Here is a 23,006-nt window from a genome sequence, read left to right as displayed (position 1 = left end):
TGGTTTTTAGTTAAAAATACACATTTTTATTGCAATGTGCCAATAAAAAACAGTCCCAGGGGTTCATCTCACACAGGGAGTTCATCCACACCATAAAAAGAGAGGCCTGGTGCTAGTCTAGTGGTGTGACTGGCTCGGGAGCCCCCGAGCACGCCCAGTTTCTCAGTCGATAAACTCTGCTATCTACACTCTGACATTTACAAAGACATCACCAAATCCCTTGCAGGCAGAAGGGATCCCAAAGGATCCACTGCAGGAATTTAATCCATCCTCTCAGGGCTTGCACTCCTGGGGGGGCTTCCTGATGGTGAACGACTGCAAGGAAAGGAGAAGTGGGAGTGAATGCAGTGGCACCCGGCTGGGCGTGAGGAGCGCAGAACCACAGAGTGCGAGGGGCTGGAAGGGGCCTGCAGGGCTCATCCAGCCCAACCCCCCTCTGGTGCTGGGGGCCCCAGAGCTGGGCACAGCCCTGCAGGGGAGGTCTCCCCAGAGCAGAGCAGAGGGGCAGGATCCCCTCTCTCCAGCTCTGGCCACACTGCTTTGGATGCAGCCCAGGCTGCCCTTGGCCTTCAGTGCTGCCAGTGCCCACTGCTGGCTCCTGTCCAGCTTCTCCCCCCCAGCACCCCCAAGTCCTTCTCTGCAGGGCTGCTCTCAATCTCATCCCCCCCAGCCTGGACTGGTACTGAGGGTTGCCCTGACCTAGGTGTGGGACCTTGCACTTTGCTTTCTTGAACCTCCTGAGGTTCTCCTGAGCCCAGCTCTGCAGCCTGTCCAGGTGCCCCTGGCTGGCTCCCATCCCATCCTTCAGCCTTATCAACCACCCCCCTCAGCCTGCTGCCATCTGCACACTTGCTGAGGGTGCCTCAGTCTCCCTGCCTGTGCCACTGATGGAGAGACTGAACAGCACTGCTCCCAGCACAGACCCTGAGGGACTCCACTTGTCACCTGTGTCCAGCTGGACGTCCAGCTGCTGGCCACTACCCTTTGGATGCCATCATCCAGCCAACTCCCTACCCACTGCACAGCCCAGCCATCAAACCCACACCACTGCAGCTTAGGGACAAGGCTGCTGTGGGGACTGTGTCAGGGCTACAGCTACATAACCACTAGCTAAGGAATCCCCACCCCTGGATACTGCCATCCCCCAACCCACCATCACCAGGTGATTCCTGGCAAAGGCCTCTCTGCAAAACCTGTTTTCCTCCAAGCAGCAAAGTGCCCAGCAGAGCACTGGAGCTGCTGAGATGCCAGGCCTAGGGGTGTCTGTTGGCAGCAGGGAGCCCAACCTACCTTCTCTTTGGAGACGGCGATCGGGACTTGGAGCGACTGCCAAAACAGAAGAGCAGAAATGCAGCTGAAAGCTCCAGGCCAACTTTTGGTTACTGACAAAACCCCAACCAACCAACAGTCAAGGTCTTGGACAGCAGTGAAATGATGGTGAGAATCTAACCAGCTGTCCTTTAAACCAGCCAAACTCTCAACATCAACCTTTGCTCCCCAGGGATTCTCAGTCATCTACTGGGAAGGTTCATTTCAAGCAGCTGCCTTCAGCCAGCAAAAGAGGAACAAGAAGTAGTACTGAGGTGAGGCTTGGGGCAAAGAAACATCACCAATTCCTCCTGGTTTAGCAGCAGCATGGGAAAAGCTGAAGCTCTTTGAGCAGAGCTTAACAGATGAAGCTCAAAGACACAGACACAAAATCAGTGCTGGGGTGGAAGTGGCAAAAAGTTACTGAAAGCAAAGAGCTGGGTCAGGAAAGAGTCCCAAGAGCTGCAGAGGGAATTTCATCACTCCTCTCAGCCAGGCTTGGGGCATTGTTTTCTGAAGGACCAGACCCTCACCATGCAAACCTAATGATGCATTCTAGATGTGGCTGCAGGCTGTACCTGCCTGCTTACCTCTTGGCTGGCGAGCCCGACTTCGACCTGCCGTGAGACCTGGACCCGCAACAAGGAGAAACGCAGCTCAGCAGGGAAGCTGCATGTCCTCAGCAAGGCAAACACTGATTTGCAGGCTGGAGGGGGCTGTGAGCAACCTGCTGCAGTGTGAGGTGTCCCTGCCCATGGCAGGGGGTTGAAATGGGATGATCCTTGGGGTCCTTCCAACCCTAATGATTCCATGATTCACAGACTGGGTTGGGTTGGAAGGGACCTTAAAGCTCATCCAGTTCCAATCCCCCTGCCCTGCCATGGGCAAGGATGCCTCCCACTAGATCAGGTAGCTCAAGGCCTCATCCACCTTTACACCTCCACAGGGGGACCACATCTGCTACTGCAGTGTGAGCCTGCAGCACAGAAGGCAAATCACATCCTGGGCTGCATCCAAAGCAGCACTGCCAGCAGAGCCAGAGAGCTGACTCCGACACTTGGCTCTGGTGAGACCTCACCTGCAGTGCTGTGTGCAGCTATGGAGCCCTCAACACAGGAAGGACATGGAGCTGATGGAGAGGGTCCAGAGGCCATGAAAATGAGCAGGGGGTTGGAGCACCTCTGCTATGGGACAGGCTGAGGGAGCTGGAGGTGTTCAGCCTGGGGAAGAGGAAGCCCTGGGGAGACCTAATAGCAGCCTGCCAGTGCCTGAAGGGGGCTGAAGGAAGGCTGCAGAGGGACTGTTCCCAAATGTCTGCAGGGGCAATGGTTTGGAATGGGAGCAGAGCAGATTGAGATTGGATGTGAGGAACAAGTTCTGTACCAGGAGGCTGCTGGAACACTGCAACAGGCTGCCCAGGGAGGTGGTTGAGGCTCCATCCCTGGAGATACTCAAGGTGAGGCTGGACAGGGCTCTGGGCAGCCTGCTTTAGTGGAGGATGTCCCTGCTGAGTGCAGGGGGGGTTGGACTGGATGAGCTTTGGAGATCCCTTCTGGCCTGGACCATTCTGTGATTCTACTACAGCTGGAACTGACTGCAGGCAGCATGTTCCTACATCATTCTCAGTGCACTCCATCTAATACATGCACTTCTCCAAACATCTTTTTTCCACACCTGTCCAGACACCTTGTGAGAAGTGTCCCAACCCTCAGCCTGAGGCAAGACTGCTGCACCATGAGAACAGCCATGATGTCACCTCAAAGGACAACTGAAATGCTCAGGTGGCTGTCAAACAGCACTTCATACCCTTCAGTCTGTCTCCCTGAGGAACCAAGAGCCTGGCTCTGGCTGCTGTGCCTTTGATCCTTCTGTAAGGAAACCACTTTTCCATTGCCTCAGGTGGAAGTTTCAGAGTGACTTCATGAGCATCAACCTTTTGCCACTTCCCTGTTACCTGTCCACCTTCAATTTCTTCTGAGAGAAGAGATGACAATCCTGTGTGCCTTTAGAATTGGATTTGTCACTCTTGGGGCAGATTTGTTGGCAGGAAGTCACTCTGTCAGGCATTTGTCTCCAACTTCCTCCAGCTGCTGTAGATTGGGGTGTGCAGCAGAGCTAGGAACAGCTGCAACACTCATACCACCAGCAAGCCCTGTAGGACTTGCCTGGCTGCACTGCTGCAAGGGCATCCTGGTTTCTCTTGACAGCCTTGTGTGTGCTACACAAAGAACCCCAAACTTCTCCTCTTAATTCTCCATGGGTTCACTGATCAAAGTAGTGCTTGTGGGCACCATCAGGACCTGGCTAGCAGTGAGGAAGAGAAACCACCACTTTCTGCACTGCTTTTGATAGCTACAGACCCCTAAGTGCAGAGATTCACAATATGGTTTGGGTTGGAAGGGACCTCAAAGATCCCCCAGTTCCAACCCCCATGCCACAGGCAGGGACACCTCCCACCAGCCCAGGTTGCTCTAGGCCTCAGCCAACCTTCAACCCCTCCAGGGAGGCAGGCATAAGGTAGTGGAGAGAAAACAGGACTTCTGAAAATGTTAACAGCCCTCAGAAAGCTCAAAGAGGCTTTCAGGCAACTTGTAGCCATTGTCATGGAAGAGATCTCACCTGCTACGGGGCCACGTCACAGATCTGGATCTAGATCTGGATCTTGATCTAGACCTGGAAAGAGAAATCCAGACAGACAGTTCAACTAGAAGCAAAGACAACCACAGCACTGCCTGCATGAATGCCTGCATGTTGCACTCAAGGGCTACACATTCCTTAGGAACCTGTGGGCACCAGCATTCCACAGGGGATACACAGCTGGGTTAGCTCTCAAAGCTACTCCTAAGGCCATGCCTGGAAGACCAACTTCATACTGCATCCAGCTCTGGGCTCCCCAGTTCAGGAGGGACAGGGAGCTGCTGGAGAGAGTCCAAGGGAGGGCTACAAGGGACTGCAGCACTGCCTGGTGAGGAGAGGCTGAGAGCCCTGGGGGAGGTCAGTCCAGAGAGAAGGCTGAGAGGGATCTGATCAATATCTATCAATAGCTGAGGGCTGGGGGTCAAGAGGGAGGGGACAGGGACAGCCTCTGCTCAGCTGCACCCTGTGATAGGCCAAGGGGCAATGGATGGAAGCTGCAGCACAGGAGGCTCCACCTCAACATGAGGAGGAACTTCTTCCCTGTGAGGGTCCCAGACGCCTGGAGCAGGCTGCCCAGAGAGGCTGTGGAGTCTCCTTCTCTGGAGCCTTCCCAGCCCTGTCTGGCTGTGCTCCTGTGTGCCCTGTGCTGGATTCTGTGGTCCTGCTCTGGCAGGGGGCTTGGAATGGAAGCTCTCCAGAGGTCCTTTCCAACCCCTCACATCCTGTGAGCTGTGAACTACCATTACCAGCGGCTTTTTAAGGCTGACTTCTTGAGGCCAAGACCTTCTGAAGTCCTACTGCCGAGTCACTTTGTGAATCCCTTGAAGAAGCTGAAATGTATCACAACCTCCTCCAACCTTGCTCCTCAATTACCTGGATCTCTTCAGGGACGCCGAGCGGGACCGGCGGGGCGACACGGACCGAGACCTACGAGGAGAAACGGAGCGGGACCTGCGATAGGAAGCAGACCTGGACCTGCAAACAGGATGAGCAGCCACAAATTAACAGCAGTAATTACAGAGCTGGCCAAAGCATAGCTTCATGGAGGTGCTGGAAAGCATCCAGGGAAGGGCCACGAGGGTGAGCAGAGGGCTGGAGCTGCTCTGCTCTGGAGACAGCCTGAGAGAGTTGGGGTTGTGCAGTCTGGAGAGGAGAAGGCTCCCAGGAGACCTTCTTGTGGCCTTGCAGGATCTGAAGGGGGCTCCAAGAAAGCTGGGGAGGGACTTTTGAGGGTGTCAGGGGGTGATAGGACTGGGGGGAATGGAGCAAAACTAGAAGTGGGGAGATTCAGATTGGATGTCAGGAAGAAGTTCTTGCCCATGAGGGTGGTGAGAGCCTGGCACAGGTTGCCCAGGGAGGTGGTGGAAGCCTCCTGCCTGGAGGTTTTTCAGGCCAGGCTGGCTGTGGCTGTGAGCAGCCTGCTGCAGTGTGAGGTGTCCCTGCCCATGGCAGGGGGGTTGGATGCTCCTTGAGGTCCCTTCCAACCCTAACAATTCTATGATTCATTGCAGATTGTAGTTTTGCTTGTACATACAGCTTCACTTGCTTCCAACTGAGCTGGGCTGGCAATTTAATGTTGGGGGGGGCAATTCTCAACCCACCACACATCGATCAGCAGGCAGCTGTCAGTGCTGGTGATGGCAGCACAGGGTGGGGGGGTGGAACTGGATGACCCTTGAGGACCCTTTGAACCCCAGAAATTCTAGGATGAAGTTGGTGAGGGGGTTGGAACACAAGCCCTATGAGGAGAGGCTGAGGGAGCTGGGGCTGCTCAGCCTGGAGGAGACTCAGGGGTGACCTTATTGCTCTCTACAACCACCTTAAGGGAGGTTGTAGACAGGTGGATGTTGGGTCTCTTCTCCCAGGCAGCCAGCACCAGAACAAGAGCACACAGTCTCAGGCTGTGCCAGGGGAGGTTCAGGCTGGATGTTAGGAAGAAATTCTACAGAGAGTTAATTCCCATTGGGTTGTGCTGCCTGGGGAGGTGGTGGAGTCCCCATCCCTGGAGGTGTTCAGGAGGAGACTCGAGGGGGTGCTGGGTGCCGTGGGTTAGTTGTTTAGGTGGTGTGGGATTGGTTGATGGGTTGGATGCAATGATCTCGAAGGCCTCTTCCAACCTGGCCTGTTCTATTGCATGATTTCTCCAAGCAGAATGATCAAGATGCATAAAAAGCCCAACTGAAGCTCACCTCCTACCGCGGCTGCGGCTGCGGGAGCGAGAGTACCTCCTGCCGCGGGACCTGGAGCGGGACCGAGACCGGGACCTGGGTTGAGGTTAGAGAAGAGAGGTATCAGGAAGCAGCAAGCAGCAAAGCTGCGCACCTGAGGCCCTGCTGAAGTCAAAACTGATTTCAGACAACTTAAGAACTAACATCTGCCAAGTGGCTGGAAAAAGGAGAAATAAACCTCTGCGGGCCTACTGGTCTTGAGCATTTTCTACCGGCCTGGGAAAAATCGCTTTAGCCACCAAAAAAAAAATAAGGCTGAATGACATTGCAGAATTTTAACATTTAGAATAGAAAACACTGTAATGTGGATTGATAAAATAAACCTTGCAAGTCTGCAGGTCGACCCTCTTTGGCCCAAGGTCTAGCAGATCTAGACGGTCTAGAAGTATCTATAGCCGATCGCTGCATCTAGGTGTTCTCTTCAATCTAACGACGATCAAACTGACAGCCCCGAGGGCCGGGGGCAGGCTTGATTGACGCAAGAAGATTTGTCTAGCTGGGCATGTGGTCAATCTGCTGCTCCTCTTTCTAAAACCGGAGGGGGGCCCCCAACTGAAAGCCAAATTTACTGCTACGGCGGTCACCGTCTCAAATTTTCTGCCCTTAAAGAATAAGGTGGAGCTAGGTGGAGATGGCTCGAGGGGATCTGGCCTCTTATTGCTGATCACCTCAAGGTCTAGGAGGATCTTAAGTGTCGGATTTGCAAGGCGCCTCAGCAAGAAATCTTAAGGCTCGTGACATTCTGAATCAAGGCGACTGACTCAAACGAAGAAACCTGAAAGGTTTTGACCAGGTTGATTATTAAGATATTAACATTCGGTAGAAATAGCAACAAATTGTCATATACACCTATACATTTATGCTAGCATTTAAAAAGAAAAGGAAAAAAAAAACAAACAAACAACCCAAAAACCAAAAACAAAAAGAAAGAAAAACAAAAAAAAAAGAAAAAAAATAATAAAAAGAAGCTTTAAAAAAAAAAAAAGCAACTGGAGAAACATTTTGTTCTCTGCTAACAAGAGCTACACGCCAGCGCGGGGCTGGCCAAGCGAAGGCGGCCGCGCCGGCGCCCCCCGCACGTACCTGCTCCTCCGGCGGCGGCTGTAGCGGTGGCAGTCGTAAGCGTAGTGACCTTTCTCACCGCACTCGTAGCACCTGTCGTTGGGGTCGAAGGGGCGCCGCGCAGGAGGCCGGTCGTAACGGGAGCGGCGAGGCATCCCCGTCGACACTTCCACCCGCACCCTGGAGCCGCAGATCACCCTGCAAGGAGCCCCGGGCGGGCGTTAAGCACACGGCGGTGGTACCGCTCACGGCACAGCCGCAAGACTCGGCCGAGCCACAGGGGAAGCCCGGCGCCTTTCCTGCCGACACTTGAAACGCGCACGTACTTCCCATCGAGTCCGCGGACCGCATCCTCGGCATCCCGCGGGTCTTCGAACTCCACGAAGGCGAACCCCGGCGGGTTCCTGGCGATCCACACGGTTCTCAGCGGCCCGTAGTAGCTGAAGGCTCTCTCCAGCTCGCCTTTGCCGGCGCCCGTGCCCAGGTTGCCCACGTACACCTTGGTCTCTGCCGGGAGCACGGACGCCGTCATCGCCGGGGCCGGACTGCCGCCACGCGACCCCCTCCCCTCGCGCCCCCCGCGGCGCCGCCATCTTGTCGCCGCGGCCCGTTCCCGCCTAAGCCACGAGAAGCGGCACGCGCGGGCGCACCCCCCTCCCCCAACGGCCGCTGACGCAAAATGGCGGCGGCGAGAGCGGCGGCCAAGGCCGCCTGGCCTTCCTCCTCCTGCCTCGCCGGCCGCCCCGCTCCCCCGCCGCTATCGCTCCCCCCCCGCCACACGCCTTCCGCAGCCCTCCCTCGCCTTCTGCCCCGCACGGGCGCCCCGCGGGCGGCGAGACCCCCCACAGCTCACCGCCTCCATAGCGGCCGTAACGCGACATCCTGACGGCCCCTCCGCCCGCCGCTCCGCGCGCACGCGCCGCCCGCCCCCGGCGCCCTCCTCCCGCCGCCGCCGGCGGCGCGCATGCGCGCGGATGGGCCGCCGGTTGCCGCGGCGACCGCGGCGGTACGGCCGGGAGCGCCCGAGCGGAGCGGGCCGGGAGCTTGGCGCAGGAGCTGGGCGGGCTGTGGCGCCCGGCGCCGCCTCAGGTGTCGCCCGGTGGCCGCTGCGTCGCCGAGGAGAGCTTCCGCCGGCGCCAGCAGGGCCTCGTGGCGAGCGAAGCCGCTTCCAGCGCGGGCGCCACCGCTCCCGCCGGTCTGTCGCCGCTGTAGGCTCGGGGGGGGCGGTGCGGCGGTGGCGGCAGAGCTGCGCTCCCCGGGACAGCGCCGAGCGCCTTTTGTCTCCCGAGCTGCGTGCGGAGGGCTTGGTCTGCGCCAGGTGCTGTAGTTGCCGGGGCCGGGAGAGCGGCACCGCTCCCAGCCCCTGATCATGGTGAAAAACGTGCTGAGCTCAGAGACGGCCCGCGGGAGGGACCGGCCTCCGTCACACACGGCTTAGACCGCAGAATCCAGCGCGCTGGGGTCGGAAGGGACCTCTGCAGATCGTCACCTTCTATAGCAGGTAAGCTGAGATGGGTTGCACAGGCAGGTTTGGAAAGCCTTCAGAGGAGGAGATTCCACGACCTCTACTCAGACTCCATCCCCCTCTACTCAGCTCTGCTGAGACCCCACCTGGAGTACTGCGTCCAGTTCTGGAGCCCCTATTGCAAGAGGGATCTGGAGGTGCTGGAAGGGGTCCAGAGAAGGGCCAGGAGGGTGAGCAGAGGGCTGGAGCTGCTCTGCTCTGGAGACAGCCTGAGAGAGTTGGGGTTGTGCAGGCTGGAGAGGAGAAGGCTCCCAGGAGACCTTCTTGTGGCCTTGCAGGATCTGAAGGGGGCTCCAAGAAAGCTGGGGAGGGACTTCTGAGGGCGTCAGGGAGAGATAGGACTGGGGGGAATGGAGCAAAACTAGAAGTGGGGAGATTCAGATTGGATGTGAGGAAGAAGTTCTTGCCCATGAGGGTGGTGAGACACTGGCACAGGTTGCCCAGGGAGGTGGTGGAAGCCTCCTGCCTGGAGGTTTTTCAGGCCAGGCTGGCTGTGGCTGTGAGCAACCTGCTGCGGTGTGAGGTGTCCCTGCCCGTGGCAGGGGGGTTGGAGCTGGCTGCTCCTCGAGGTCCCTTCCAACCCTGACAGTTCTATGATCTGATGTGGAAGGAAAAAGAGCAAAAGGATTCCTTGCTTCTGAGCAGTGTTCTGGCCTGTTTTCTGTGTTGTAGATGTAGGAAAGATGAATGACTGGCAGAAGAAAAGCCCTCTGGACTGGGAAACATACCTGAACAAAATGGTGAAAGTTGCTGCAGTTGAGAAGCTTGAATATGAAGGATGGGTGGTAACAGTGGATCCAGTTTCTGCCAGGTGAGCACCAAAGCTTGTGTGTTTCTGTAAAGCTAAGAGAAAGCAGGTTTGCCAGGAAGAGAAAGATCCCCAAAGTGAAGCAAATGTATTTGGAGCAAAAGCTGCATGTGGGGGCTGTTGGCCCTGTTCTTGTAGCTGACAAGGTCTAAGAGAAAGCAGTAGTATCACAGAACCATAGACTGGCCTGGGCACCTCCAAAGGGCATCCAGTCCAACCCCCCTGCAGTCAGCAGGGACATCCTCCACTTCTCAGAGCCCTGTCCAGCTTCACCTTGAATATCTCCAGGGATGGGGCCTCAGCCACCTCCCTGGGCAGCCTGTTGTAGTGTTCCAGCAGCTCCCTGGTGCAGAACTTGTTCCTCACATCCAATCTCAATCTGCTCTGCTCTCATTCCAAACCTTTGTCCCTCATCCCGTTCCTGCAGGCCTTTGGGAGCAGTCTCTCTGCAGCCTTCTTTTAGATCCACTCAGATACTCTCTGTTAGGTCTCCCTGGAGCCTTCTCCAGGCTGAGCAGCCCCAACTCTCTCAGCCTGTCCCCACAGCAGAGGTTCTCCAACCCCCTGATCATTTTTGTGGCCCTCCTCTGGACCTTCTCCATCAGGTCCATGTCCTTCCAGTGTTGGGGGCCCCAGAGCTGGACACAGCCCTGCAGGTGAGGTCTCCCCAGAGCAAAGCAAAGGGACAGGATGCAGCCCAGGCTGCCCTTGGCCTTCTGTGCTGCCAGTGCCCATTGCTGGCCCCTGTCCAGCTTCTCCCCCACCAGCACCCCCAGTATTGTAGCTGATCAGCACACTTCTCCACCCCCTTTAGTCTCATTCAAACAACTGAGAAGTTTGGGAATGGATGATGAATGGATTCATGCTGACTTCATTGTGGACATGAGTACTTTTAAGTTATATGCACATGTTGATGACTGCTTTTAACCCTGCTTCCTAAAGGGAACAGGAATGCAGGAATGTTTTTAATGCTGAGTATGTGAATCCTTATTCCTCTGTCCCTGCTTTTCACCCCTAGCCAGAGGGTTTAGTGCCTGATCTGGAGAGGAATCAGGGAAAATCAGCAGGGGCATGGGACAGAATGTGGTAACACAGGTTTCTGGTTTGAAAGGCAGAACACCCAAGGGAATAGGCAGAATTTTGGCTCCTTGTTGCCAGAGCTTTTTGTTAGCTTTTTGACTGTAAGCTTGTCCCACATGAGCACAAGGTGGAGGCTAGCAGCTAAAGGATCCAGTTCCTGATGTGCCCCAGAAGGATTGGTTGTTATTTCAATTCTGGAATAGCTCCTATACTCTCAAAGCTTCTCTTGGAATTGCTTATCATGTTAGGAGGAAAGGTGTGTGCAGCTGGCAGTGACACTGAGGGTGGCCCAGGCTGAAACCAAGACACATTTCATGGCACTCTTCTCAACACATCATTCCACTCTTGCTGGCAGAAGCAGATTAGCAAAGCACTGACATCAAACTCTGGAAATATCCTTCCCAGAAGAGGAAGAAAATGGTTTCTGATCCTCTCTCTTGATGTATGGAGTAGAGATCCTAGATAGCTGCCTTCCTACCTCTGTTTTAGGACCTCTGGGGTGTAAGTGCTCTTGGGAAAAGACCAAGCTCCCACCACACAAGCCTGAACTGTGCTGTGTTCCTGATAGTTTTCAGTTCAGAGACTAGCAGCCCTCATTATAAAGGAAATAAATGACTCTTTTAGTAATTAGCCACCATGAAATATTAAGAATTTGACCTTAGAAGGTTCTGATGTTGTGGGCTGCCTTTGAAGTGCTGTATGCATGAGGCATCATTGGTTTTGAATGTTGGAAGACTGAAGTTTCCTCATCAAGATTGGGAATGCTGCACAGAAATACTCAGCTGGCCAGCCCTGGTTTGCTTTCTTAAGGTAACCTACTACTGCTTGAGAGCAATTGTTGATTCAAGGCCAGAAGTTGCCTGCAAAGCCCTTCATGTTCAGTATTTTAAGGGTACAGCAGCATGGGTTTCAAGGAAGGGATAGGCTGAGGGGCAGTGGTTTGAAAGTGGAGCAGGGCAGCTTGAGGTTGGCCCTCAGGAAGAAGTTGTGCCCAAGGAGAGTGGGGAGACCCTGGCACAGGCTGCCCAGGGCTGGGCTTGAGGCCCCATCCCTGGAGCCATTCAAGCTCAGCCTGTATAGAGCCATTCAAGCTCAGCCTGCTGTAGCTGGAGGTGTCCCTGCTGAGTGCAGGGGGGGTGCACAAGACGCCCTTGGAGGCTGCCTCCCAACCCCGTGAAGCTGTGAAAGGCGCTGGGTACTCTGTGTGGCCTTGGGTATGCTGATGCCAAGAGAACAACTCAGCCCCAAGAACCTTGGCCTGTGCTTCTCAGTCTTCAGTTAAGCACAGTGACTCACCCATCCCTCTTTCCTTGGCAGTGTTATGCTTGCAACGTTCCTGGAGGATGACAGAGTGTCCATATCCGTTGTGCTGGGCCACGCCGTGCAGGAGGTTGAGGTACTGCAAGAGGGGGACGAGGAAATGAGGCAGCGGCTCTCCAGCATCTTCGCTCCCGAAGGGAGCAAAGCCTACAGCCCAGAGGAGCTCGAGAAGAGGAAGAGCAGCTTGAAGACTTGGTTAGAGACAAACCACATCCCTGTGACAGAGCAAAGCGAGTCAGGAGGCACTCTCTGCGTGGCAGGGGTGCTGACGATCGAGCCACCCTACGGGCCCGAGGAGTGCAGCAGCTCCAACGAGATCATCCTGTCCCGAGTTCAAGGCTTGATACAGGGCTACCTGGAAAAACAACAGTGATGTCCTCTCTTGCAAGCAGTAGGAATGGGACTCCCCACCCTGGTTTAGGCACTGTGTGCAAACATGCTGGGGATTTGGGGACATTTTTGTAGGAGCAAAGAATGGGATAAACGAAGTGGACAAAGCCTTTTCCCTGCCCTATTTTCCTGCTGCTACCAAAACCCAAGCCCTGGGCTACAGGTGGTGGATGAAATGATCCTGGTACAGCTCACAGCTTGCTCTCTCAGGTCCTTTCATCAGTAGTGAGTTGATCTCTCAGTTGAACAAGTATTCTTGGTAACAGCATTGTAGAACAGGAGGATCAACTCCAACCTGTGTCTTCTTCCACCTCCTTTCAGGCTGATTCAATGTTTTACCTGCAGTTTGTTTGAGCTTGCTGACCAGAACCATTCATTTCGCTTTGTTTGTTTGTTTTCACTTTATTTTTGAAAGAGGTTTGTGACATTTGGACTTCTCAGATGACCAAAAAACCTGTTCAGAAAGCCTTTTTTTCTCCATGTGTTTGTTTGCTGTGGTTTTTTGGTTCCTCCCCCCACCCATCCATTCTTCTGTTTCAGAACATGAATTAAAATGGTAGGTCCAAATTGGTAATGTTATTAAGGGAAAGTCAGCAGGCAGACAGCAGGTTTTAAACCCAAATTTGTCAGCTTAGGGCAGCAGTGATTGGAAGACCTTTGTTCCTCAGAGAGTTTCTTGCCATTCCAAACGTGTTTCTTAACGCTTGGTGTTCAGCCTCCAGTGCCACACAAGGGAGAAGTCACTGCCATTAGATCAATAATCCAGGCAGCAGCCTTTAGAGCCCTCCTTTATCTCCTGGGGTATTTGCTCTTGAGATAGCACAGAAGACTGTGCTCAAATGCATTGGAAAAGGCTGTCTAACCCTTGCTAATAGAAGACCTTCCTGCTGTGGTTTAGTGGAAATTACTTCAGATCACTCAGGTTCCTGCTGATTTTCCTTGGAAATCCTTTGCTGCAGGTGTGCTGCTGCGTGCTTCTCCCTGAAGAGGTTGGCAGGAGCCTACTAGAAAGCTGGGGGAGAGAGGTTTTTATGAGGGCTTGCTGTGGTAGGACAATGGGGAATGGATTGATGCTTGGGGAGGGGAGGTTCAGGCTGGATTTTAGGAAGAAATTCTTGACAGTGAGGGTGGGGAGACACTGGAACAAGTTATCCAGGAAGGCTGTGGCTGCCTCCTCCCTGGTGATCAAGGCCAGGCTGGTTGCTTTGAGCAACCTTGGCTGGTGGGAAGTGTCCCTGGCCATGGCAGGGGTGGTAGGAACTGGATGATCTTGATGGTCCCTTCCAACCCAAACCATTCTGTGATTCTGTGCCAATGCCACAAGCGCTTCAGCTGCCTGCCTGGATGACAACAGGAACAAGTGGTTCTCGTCTCCTCTGCTCCCTCTTTGCACCACTGTTTGAATGACGGTTAGATTTAGTTAGCTTGGGCACCTGGTGCCACCTCAACGATTTAACCACATCCTAATCACAGAATGTTAGATGTTGGAAGGGGCCTCCTGAGATCATCCAGTCCAGCCTCCATGCCAAAGCAAGGTCACCTAGGAATGGTCACACAGGAACGCATCCAGGTGGGTTTGGAAAGTCTCTGGAGTAAAGGAGACTCCACAACCTGAAGCTCCCCTTTCTGTACCCACAAAGAGTTGTCAAAACCAGTGGGAGCCAGGTGACAAAAGTTACAGTGATAGTGCTGCCACCTGATCCTGCACAGCATCCTAATGAACTCAGTACCTTGCCTCTGTGTGGACTGGACTTGGCACACCGGCTGGGAAATCCACGCTGGGGACACCACCACTGTTTGAGTTAGAAACATAGAATCCTATCAGTGGGAAAAGCCCTTTCAGCCCATCCAGTCCAACCACTAACTCTGCCGAGGCTGGGGCTACCCCATGCCCCTCAGCACCACATCCCTGCCTCTGTGGAACAGCTCCAGGGGTGGGCACTCAACCCGGGGAGTCCATTCCAGGCTGTGAGAACTCTTTCCGTCCAGAATTTTCTTGTACTAACACCCAACCCGACTGCCGTGGGGCTCCGTGGTGTAAAGCTGTTCACTGTGGGCCTCGCTAGGGCTATAGCGCTGACGAGGGGCTCAAAGCTTGCTGCTGCCTGTCTTGTGGCGGCAATCCCCACCAGAGCCAAACAGCAGGCTGCACGAAGGCGCCATCGCGGCCTAAAGACAGCAGAACTTGCTGTCAAGGGCAGAAACCTTTCTCATCAAGCAACGAGGACGGGAAGCCGTCGCCGCTGCGGCCCCGGCGGCCCCGGGCGGCCGCGCGCCTCCCAGGCGCCGCCGCAGTTCTCGCGGGGAGCCGCTGTTCTCGCGAGAGCCGCCCGAACCCGCGCAAGCGGCGCAGGCCCCGCCCGCCGCGCGTTGCCAGGCGCCCGCAGCCCCTCCCCTGAGCGGCAGTCGGCGCGCGCAGCCGCGGCCGTTGCTCTCTTCACATCGGCGGAGTGCTCGGGGCTCGGCCTGTCGTCGGCAGCATGTCGCGATACGGGCGATACGGTAACGGGGCGCGGGGAGCCGAGCGAGGGAAGAAGGGGCTGGGCGGCGGCGCTGGCGCCGCGCGGGTGATGGCGGCCCGCGGCCCTCGCTGGGGACGGCGCGCTGCGGGAGGAGCGGGAGCCGACGGCGGAGGCGCTTGGGGCCGAGCCGTCGCGGCGGGGCCGTGAACAGGCGACCGGCGAAGAGTGGGCCGCGGTGACGGCGCGGGGAGGGAGAAAGCGGCCCCGGCAGGAGCGCCCCAAAATGGAGGCGGTGTCAAAGATGGCGGCAGCGGCGGGAGGGGGAGGGGAGCCGGCGGCCGCGTGCTGGGCGCCGAGGCTGCGCGGGGCCAGCCCAGCGGGCAGGACGCGGCCCTGACACGGCACCGCTCCCGGCAGAGACCAAGGTGTACGTGGGCAACCTGGGCACGGGCGCCGGCAAAGGCGAGCTGGAGAGAGCCTTCAGCTACTACGGGCCGCTGAGAACCGTGTGGATCGCCAGGAACCCGCCGGGGTTCGCCTTCGTGGAGTTCGAAGACCCGCGGGATGCCGAGGACGCTGTGCTGGGCCTCGACGGGAAGTACGTAACACACCGAGAGCCCTTCTGCTGCTCGGGCCGCGGCTCCGGCCCTCGGCCCTTAGCAGCGGTCGATGCGTGCCCCGCACGTAACGAGCGCCTAACGCGTCCCGCGCCTTGCAGGATAATATGCGGCTCCAGGGTGCGGGTGGAAGTGTCGACGGGGATGCCTCGCCGCTCCCGTTACGACCGGCCTCCTGCGCGGCGCCCCTTCGACCCCAACGACAGGTGCTACGAGTGCGGTGAGAAAGGTCACTACGCTTACGACTGCCACCGCTACAGCCGCCGCCGGAGGAGCAGGTACGTGCGGGGGGCGCCGGCGCGGCCGCCTTCGCTTCACCAACTCCCTTTCCGTGTAGCTCTTGTTAGCAAAGAACCGAATGATGTTGCTCCGGTTTTAAAACGCTCTCAAATGTTGTTTAAGCCGACAGGGTGTATATCGGTTTCTGGTTTTTATTTTTCTTTCTTTCTTTCTTTTTTTGTTTTTTTTTTTCTTTTCTTTTTGCTAATACAAATGGAATGTTAATATCTTAATAATCAACCTGGTCAAAACCTTTCAGGTTTCTTCGTTTGAGTCAGTCGCCTTGATTCAGAATGTCACGAGCCTTAAGATTTCTTGCTGAGGCGCCTTGCAAATCCGACACTTAAGATCCTCCTAGACCTTGAGGTGATCAGCAATAAGAGGCCAGATCCCCTCGAGCCATCTCCACCTAGCTCCACCTTATTCTTTAAGGGCAGAAAATTTGAGACGGTGACCGCCGTAGCAGTAAATTTGGCTTTCAGTTGGGGGCCCCCCTCCGGTTTTAGAAAGAGGAGCAGCAGATTGACCACATGCCCAGCTAGACAAATCTTCTTGCGTCAATCAAGCCTGCCCCCGGCCCTCGGGGCTGTCAGTTTGATCGTCGTTAGATTGAAGAGAACACCTAGATGCAGCGATCGGCTATAGATACTTCTAGACCGTCTAGATCTGCTAGACCTTGGGCCAAAGAGGGTCGACCTGCAGACTTGCAAGGTTTATTTTATCAATCCACATTACAGTGTTTTCTATTCTAAATGTTAAAATTCTGCAATGTCATTCAGCCTTATTTTTTTTTTTTTTTTGGTGGCTAAAGCGATTTTTCCCAGGCCGGTAGAAAATGCTCAAGACCAGTAGGCCCGCAGATGATAGAGCTGTACCTCTTGTTTGGTTTTTTTTTTTCCAGCTGGCAGATGCTGGTGGTGTGCTTTTGTTGGTTTTGGTTTGGCCTTTTTGAAAATCATTTTCTTTCCCCTCCCCCTCCTCCCTCCCTCTCCTCCCCCCCCCCCCCCCCCCTTTTTTGTTTTGTTTTTAAATTCCTTTTTAGTTGTCTGAAATCAGTTTTGACTTCAGCAGGGCCTCAGGTGCGCAGCTTTGCAGCTTGCTGCTTCCTGATACCTCTCTTCTCTAACCTCAACCCAGGTCCCGGTCTCGGTCCCGCTCCAGGTCCCGCGGCAGGAGGTACTCTCGCTCCCGCAGCCGCAGCCGCGGTAGGAGGTAAAGTTGCGGCTACTTTGTCTTCATTCTTTTCCTTGCTCCTCCCTCTGCTCCGCCCCTTCGTGCAGCCTTTGTGGAAAGCGCCTTCCAGTGACTCTGGTTGTTCCCCTCCCCCTTCCTTTTGTAGATCGAGGTCAGCTTCCTACCGCAGGTCCAGATCCATCTCTCCTCGTAGGTATAGATCATTCTCGCCCCGCAGATCCCGCTCTGGCTCTTTAAGGAGGTCAAGGTAGGTGTTTCTCTGCTCTCCAGTTGCTTTTGGAGTGCAGGTGAAGGGTGAGCATGTGTTTAGCAGCTGATGTGTTTGCAGGAGCCTCCGTGGTGTTTCACTTCAGTCCCTGAGAGCCAAGCTGACTGCTTTGAAGTTAAACTTCAGCGCAGCGCTTGGAAACCTCTCCTGAGCTGTGTTTGTGTTGTAGCCCAGCTGCAGCCTTGGTGGGTGGTTAGGGTTTGTGCTTCAGGAGTGGTGGGGCTGTCCGTTAGGACAGTGGGGTTTTGTCCTGGGTTTGGCTAGGATGGGGTTAATTTTCACGCGGGATAGCCAAGCCAACCAGCCGGCAGGATCCTCCCACATCATGGCCCCGGGCTAAGGGGAGGGCAGGCTGGAGAGAGCCTTCAGCTCTCTGGTTTAATGTTACTGCATTGATACTGTTGCTGCTCCGGTAATAACAGCAGGGCCTAGAACTGTTTGAACCAGAGGAGGGCACCCAAGATGATCAGAGGAGTGGAGAACCTCTGCTGTGGAGACAGGCTGAAAGAGTTGGGGCTGTTCAGCCTGGAGAGAAGGCTCCAGGGAGAGCTCAGAGCTGCAGTTCAGGATCTGCAGGGGAGCTGCAGGCAGGCTGGGCAGGGACTGTTCAGAAGGGCTTGGAGTGCCAGGCCCAGGGGCAATGGTTTGAAAGTGGAGCAGGGCAGCTTGAGGTTGGCCCTCAGGAGGAAGTTGTGCCCAAGGAGAGTGGGGAGACACTGGCACAGGCTGCCCAGGGCTGGGCTTGAGGCCCCATCCCTGGAGCCATTCAAGCTCAGCCTGGCTGTGTCCCTGCAGGTGCAGGGGGTTGCACAGGATGTCCTTGGAGGCTCTCTTCCAGCCCAGTGCAGTCTGTGGGCCTGACTCCCCCAGTCTCAGCTGTGCAGGTCCTGCAGCAGTGGCTCAGTGTTCTCTCCTTTCTCTAGGTCTAGATCCCGCTCACGCTCCAGGTCCCGGTCTGTTGTGTGGCCTCGAAGCAGGTAAGGTCCTTGTTCTAACTCAAGCTGAGAACAGTTTTGGGGTTGCTTGTAAGAAACATGAGTGTGGTCTGGGGCATGGATGTGACTGGAAGTCTGTGGAGGGAACTTACAAGTAGTGTTCTGGTGTATGCATGCAGAGAATGCTTGGTCTCAGCAAGTCCAATCAGGACAAGTGCAGACTCCTGCATCTGGGGGGAAACAGCAGAGCAGGCACCAGATGGGCATGGGGGAAGAGCAATGGCATCTGCCTGCTACTTTAGGGCTTGCACTCTGAACCTGTAAGAGGACAGTGATTGTCATGACTAGAACTGTCCTGACTTGAGTGGTGGTGTGCAGGCCTGTGCTGCAGGAGGTGATTAGCTAGGCTGGTGGAAGCATTGGGAAAACTCAGCCTCTGCTGCTCCACTGCCAGTACAGCAAATGATGCTGCTCCTAGAGATTCTGCTCTGCACTCTGCTTTGCTGCTGTGCCTCTTGGAAGGAGGGTTTGTTCAGGCTGGAGAGGAGAAGGCTCCCAGGAGACCTTCTTGTGGCCTTGCAGGATCTGAAGGGGGCTCCAGGAAAGCTGGGGAGGGACTTCTGAGGGGGTCAGGGGGTGATAGGACTGGGGGGAATGGAGCAAAAGTAGAAGTGGGGAGATTCAGATTGAATGTCAGGAAGAAGTTCTTGCCCATGAGGGTGGTGAGACACTGGCACAGGTTGCCCAGGGAGGTGGTGGAAGCCTCCTGCCTGGAGGTGTTTCAGGCCAGGCTGGAAGTGGCTGTGAGCAACCTGCTGCAGTGTGAGGTGTCCCTGCCCATGGCAGGGGGCTGGGGACTGGCTGCTCCTTGAGGCCCCTTCCCACCCTGACAGTTCTGTGATTCTATGAAGCTGTTGCTGGTTACTGCTTAGTGTTTGTTACTGAAACTGTTGCTTGACACTTGAGGCTGTGCTTCCCTTCACGGGGCAGGGAGAGAGTCTGGGAGCCTGCCAGAAGCTCTCTCTTTTGTGCTAGCTGTAGCTGAAGCTTTGCTGGGCAGCTTCCTGTGCTCCTCTTTGCTGCTAAGCAGCTCCTCTGCAGCAAGAGCTAAAGGACTCCTTCAGCACCCTGAGAACAAGCTGCAGCACCAGAGCCTTCCTCCCTGGCTCGTGCTGCTGTGCAGTGAGGCTTTGCTGCTGCTGCTGCCTCTCTGTGCCTGCCTCTGGCTGCTCTGCTGAGCTTTGTTTTTCTCCTGTTGTAGGTCTGGGTCCCATGGTAGATCTAAATCTGGCTTACCTGCTAAAAGGTGAGCATCTGAACACAGGGAGCACCTGGGGGGAAGGGCACTGTTCTGCTTGCTTTTGGTTTCGATGGTTTGGTGGGGTTTTGCTCATGGGTTCCCCCCCTTCTCTCTCTTTTCCCCCCACCCCCTTTCTCTCCCAGCATCGTGGATGCTGTTTCAGTCCCTCACAGTGCCTGTTGGGGGTAGTGTTCCAGTTGGATGAGGCAGAGGCTTGGGGGTTTGCTTTGGTTTCTCTACCAGCTGACTGAAAACCCCTTTTCATCCATCATTTTTATATTAAGGGACTGATTTATTTTCCCCCTGTCAGAACAGAAGTGGTGCTTGACTTCAGTGTTAAACCAGGAGCTCCTGCTGCTCTTGGTGGGGGCAGTGCTTGCAGAGGCTCTGTGGGCAGCACGTGGTGGTGTTGTTTAACCCACCATGGGGACAGGAGGTTTCTGACAGGCCTGGGGCATCTATTTCCCTCCCTTTTTGTTCTCAGCCTTCCTGCCTCTCCTCTGCTTGATTCACTGCTCCTGCTTGGCAGGATTCCTGGGGTCGTTTTGGAGCTGCTTCCCAGCTGTGTGCTGCTCTCCTCCCCAGGACTCCAGCCTGCAGCCCTTTCCTCCTCAGCTGCAGCTTCTTGCTCCAGGCAGCTGGGTGTGGTTGCTGCCAGCAGCATTGAGGCTGGTGTGGGTTTTGTGTGTGTAACAAGAGCCAAGCTTCTCCCTGTGGTGAATGGGCAGAAGAACCTCCTGGCTGTGCACAGGGTCCTCACTCTGATCTATTTCCTCCTTCACAGTCGCTCCAAGTCCAGATCACCATCTCCAAAGAGAAGGTAAGGACCATCCTCAGAGTGCAGCCTGCCAGGCAGATCCCTGCAGCTGTGTCTGAAGGGGCTGCTGGAGAAGTGAACTTGTGCAAGGATAAAAGCTTGCAAGGGCTTCACCTCTCTTCATCAGCTGAATTATTTAGGGGGACATCCCACTAGGAAAAGCTGACAGGGAGGTGGGGGGGGCCTCATGCCTGGAGATGTTCAAGGTGAGGCTGGAGAGGGCTCTGGGCAACCTGATCTAGTGGAGGATGTGACACTGGCACAGGCTGCCCAGGGAGGTGGTGGAAGCCTCCTGCCTGGAGGTTTTTCAGGCCAGGCTGGCTGTGGCTGTGAGCAACCTGCTGCAGTGTGAGGTGTCCCTGCCCATGGCAGGGGGTTGGAGCTGGCTGCTCCTTGAGGTCCCTTCCAGCCCTGACAGCTCTGTGATTCTATGTGTGGTAGGATTGAATTTACAGAGGGACTTGGAGAGGTTGGATCCATGGCCAAGGGTAACAGCAGGAGCTCCAACAAGGCCAAGTGCCAGGGCCTGACCTTGGGTCACAACCACCCCAAGCAGTGCTGCAGGCTTGGGGCAGTGTGGCTGGAAAGCTGCTGGCAGAAAGGGAGCTGGGGGTGCTAATGGCTGGGGATGGTGAGTGGGAAACAGAGGAGGCTGAGGGCAGACCTCCTGGCTCTCTCCAGCTGCCTGCAAGGAGGCTGTGGAGAGGTTGGTGCTGCTCTCTTCTCCCAGGTAATCAGGGACAGAACAAGAGGGAAGAGCCTCAAGCTGCAGCAGGGCAGGGGCAGGCTGGAGAGCAGGAAGAATCTTTCCCCATCAAGAGTGGTCAGGCACTGGGCTGAGCTGCACAGGGAGGTGGTGGAGTCCCCAAGCCTGGAGGGGTTTAAAGGTGGTTTGGCTGTGGTGCTTGGGGCTGTGGTTTAGGGGTGAGCCTTGCAGAGCAGGGTCAGGGGTTGGACTTGGTGCTCCTGAGGCTCTCTTCCAGCCTGAATGCTTCTGTGGCTCTGTGTAAACGCTGCTGGAGGCTGTTAGTTGCACAGCTGCCGAGTGTTGCTATGCCCTGTGCAGCAAGGAGCAGGTGTTCCTCACCAGTGAAGTACCTGCTGGAACGGGGCCAGCCTGAGCTAGTGGCCAGCCTGAGCTAGTGGCCAGCCTGAGCTAGTGGCTGATGGCCAGCCCTGAGCTGCAGGCATGCAGGGTGAGGCAGAGCAGGGCTCCCTCTGCACCGCTGGAGCAGCAGCCTGCCGCAGCTGCCCTGCCCAGCTTAGCGCAGCTCTGACTGAGGAGTGCTGAACCCACTGCACTTAGGGTTGCTGAACAGTGAGGAATGCAAGGATGAGGAGAGGGGCAGGGAGGCCTCCTGAGCAGAGCAAGCTGGGGGAGCAGCCCCAGTTGATTAGGCCTGCTCTAGCAGCTGCTCATCCCCTGTGCCTTTGCCTTTCAGCCACTCCCCGTCGGGAAGCCCTTGAAGGAGGAGTGCCGGTCCGGAGGGCATGGATTGACCTTGCAGATGTTTAAGAAGAAGATTTATTTTGTTTACATGACTATAAGGGATTTTTGTGGTGTCTTTATAAATGTCAAGGGCTTCACCTGTTGGTAAGGCTGTTTCTATTGACTAACCATTGGCATGAACCCAGACCTTGGCTGCCAAGTCCTTCCCAGTAGACCAATGCAGACCTGTTCGTTGTGTTACTGTTGTGTGAGCTGGAGGTAGGTGTTGGGCTTTTTTTATTGGCTCCTGGAAATAAAACTCTGCATTTCTAACGAAGAATGAGGTGCTGGTCACCCTGCTGCTGCTTTGGGAAGAGCTGGGAGGGGGCTGAAGCAGGTCACTGAAAAGCAGGAGGCAGTGACCTGGCTGACGCAGCTGAAGGCAGCCAGTGAGAGCTGGGCAGGGAGGAACCTGCTGAGGCTCAGCAAGGATCAGTGCAGGGTCCTGCAGCTGGGGAGGAAGAATAAACTGCAGCAGGACAGGTTGGGAGGGGATCTGCTGGGGAGCAGCCCTGTGGAGCAGCCCTGGGAGTGCTGGTGGGCAGCAAGTTCTGCAGGGGACAGCAATGTGCCCTGGGGCCAAGAAGGCCAAAGGGCTCCTGGGGGGCATTCAGAGGAGTGTGGCCAGCAGAGCCAGGGAGGTTCTCCTCCCCCTCTGCTCTGCCCTACTGAGACCTCACCTGGAGCATTGCATCCAGCTCTGGGCTCCCCAGTTCAGGAGGGACAGGGATCTGCTGGGGAGAGTCCAAGGGGGGGCTTGTGCCTCATCCTGTTCTTAAAGCCTGCTGTGCTGGGGAGGGCTTGCAGGGCTCCTGCTTTGCTCTGCAGCCCCCACAAGCAGCCTGTCCCAGAGTCACAGGTTCAGGGCAGCTGGAAAAGCCCTTTCAGCTCGTTGAGTTCCAACCAGTCCCCTCTTACTCTGCCAAGGCTGGGGCTAAACCATGGCCCTCAGCTCTGCACCTTGACCTCCCAGGGCTGGGCATTCAGCCACCTCCCTGGGACAGCCTGGTCCAGTGGTTGAGAACTCTTTCAGTGAAGAGTCTCCTAGCAGGCAAACCATCACTTGGTGCAACTTGAGGCGATTTCCTCTCCTCTCACTTGTTCCCAGGGGGAAGAGTCCAGGAAGGTCTCCTTCCCCCTCACAGTAAGATGAAAGCAGTGCAGCAGTCAATGCTGTCGCTGCCCCCAGCCCCCCTGGCAGCAGCAGGGGTGTCTGGGATCAGAAAACACTACTGGCAGTGTGCAGCCCCAGGGGAAACAAAACCAAACCAAAACCACTTCACTGAC

The 23,006-nt window shown here is 55.8% G+C and overlaps 3 protein-coding genes across 4 annotated transcripts; 2 read left to right on the top strand and 1 right to left on the bottom strand.

Annotated features, from left to right (window-relative positions):
• Positions 1-236: 236 nt before the first annotated feature.
• On the bottom strand, positions 237-8,130 carry SRSF7 (serine and arginine rich splicing factor 7). Its single transcript, XM_054177289.1, has 9 exons — positions 8,089-8,130; positions 7,562-7,742; positions 7,257-7,433; positions 6,135-6,209; positions 4,819-4,920; positions 3,929-3,981; positions 1,899-1,944; positions 1,291-1,326; positions 237-315 (listed from the first exon to the last, which is right to left on the bottom strand). Exons 1-9 carry the CDS (start codon positions 8,114-8,116, stop codon positions 261-263), a joined length of 753 nt encoding a protein of 250 aa, XP_054033264.1. The 5' UTR covers positions 8,117-8,130; the 3' UTR covers positions 237-260.
• A 530-nt stretch (positions 8,131-8,660) lies between these two features.
• On the top strand, positions 8,661-12,479 carry GEMIN6 (gem nuclear organelle associated protein 6). Its single transcript, XM_009901545.2, has 3 exons — positions 8,661-8,736; positions 9,439-9,571; positions 11,966-12,479. Exons 2-3 carry the CDS (start codon positions 9,444-9,446, stop codon positions 12,339-12,341), a joined length of 504 nt encoding a protein of 167 aa, XP_009899847.1. The 5' UTR covers positions 8,661-8,736; positions 9,439-9,443; the 3' UTR covers positions 12,342-12,479.
• A 2,268-nt stretch (positions 12,480-14,747) lies between these two features.
• Positions 14,748-22,055, top strand: LOC104301315 (serine/arginine-rich splicing factor 7). Of its 2 annotated transcripts, XM_054177285.1 has the most exons (9): positions 14,748-14,860; positions 15,238-15,418; positions 15,539-15,715; positions 16,854-16,928; positions 17,056-17,157; positions 18,102-18,155; positions 19,375-19,419; positions 20,198-20,233; positions 21,673-22,054. In XM_054177285.1, the coding sequence occupies exons 1-9, from the start codon at positions 14,839-14,841 to the stop codon at positions 21,695-21,697; spliced, it is 717 nt and encodes a 238-aa protein (XP_054033260.1). In that variant the 5' UTR covers positions 14,748-14,838; the 3' UTR covers positions 21,698-22,054. The 2 variants fall into 2 exon arrangements, with proteins under 2 accessions (XP_054033260.1, XP_054033261.1); XM_054177286.1 differs by lacking the exon at positions 19,375-19,419 and having other exon boundaries at positions 21,673-22,055.
• The last annotated feature ends 951 nt before the right edge of the window (positions 22,056-23,006 follow it).

Source organism: Dryobates pubescens, chromosome 39 (assembly GCF_014839835.1).
Source record: "Dryobates pubescens isolate bDryPub1 chromosome 39, bDryPub1.pri, whole genome shotgun sequence".
Classification (NCBI taxonomy): domain Eukaryota; kingdom Metazoa; phylum Chordata; class Aves; order Piciformes; family Picidae; genus Dryobates; species Dryobates pubescens.
Note: the sequence above shows the minus strand (reverse complement) of the source record. Positions and strands in the feature narration are given on the sequence as shown.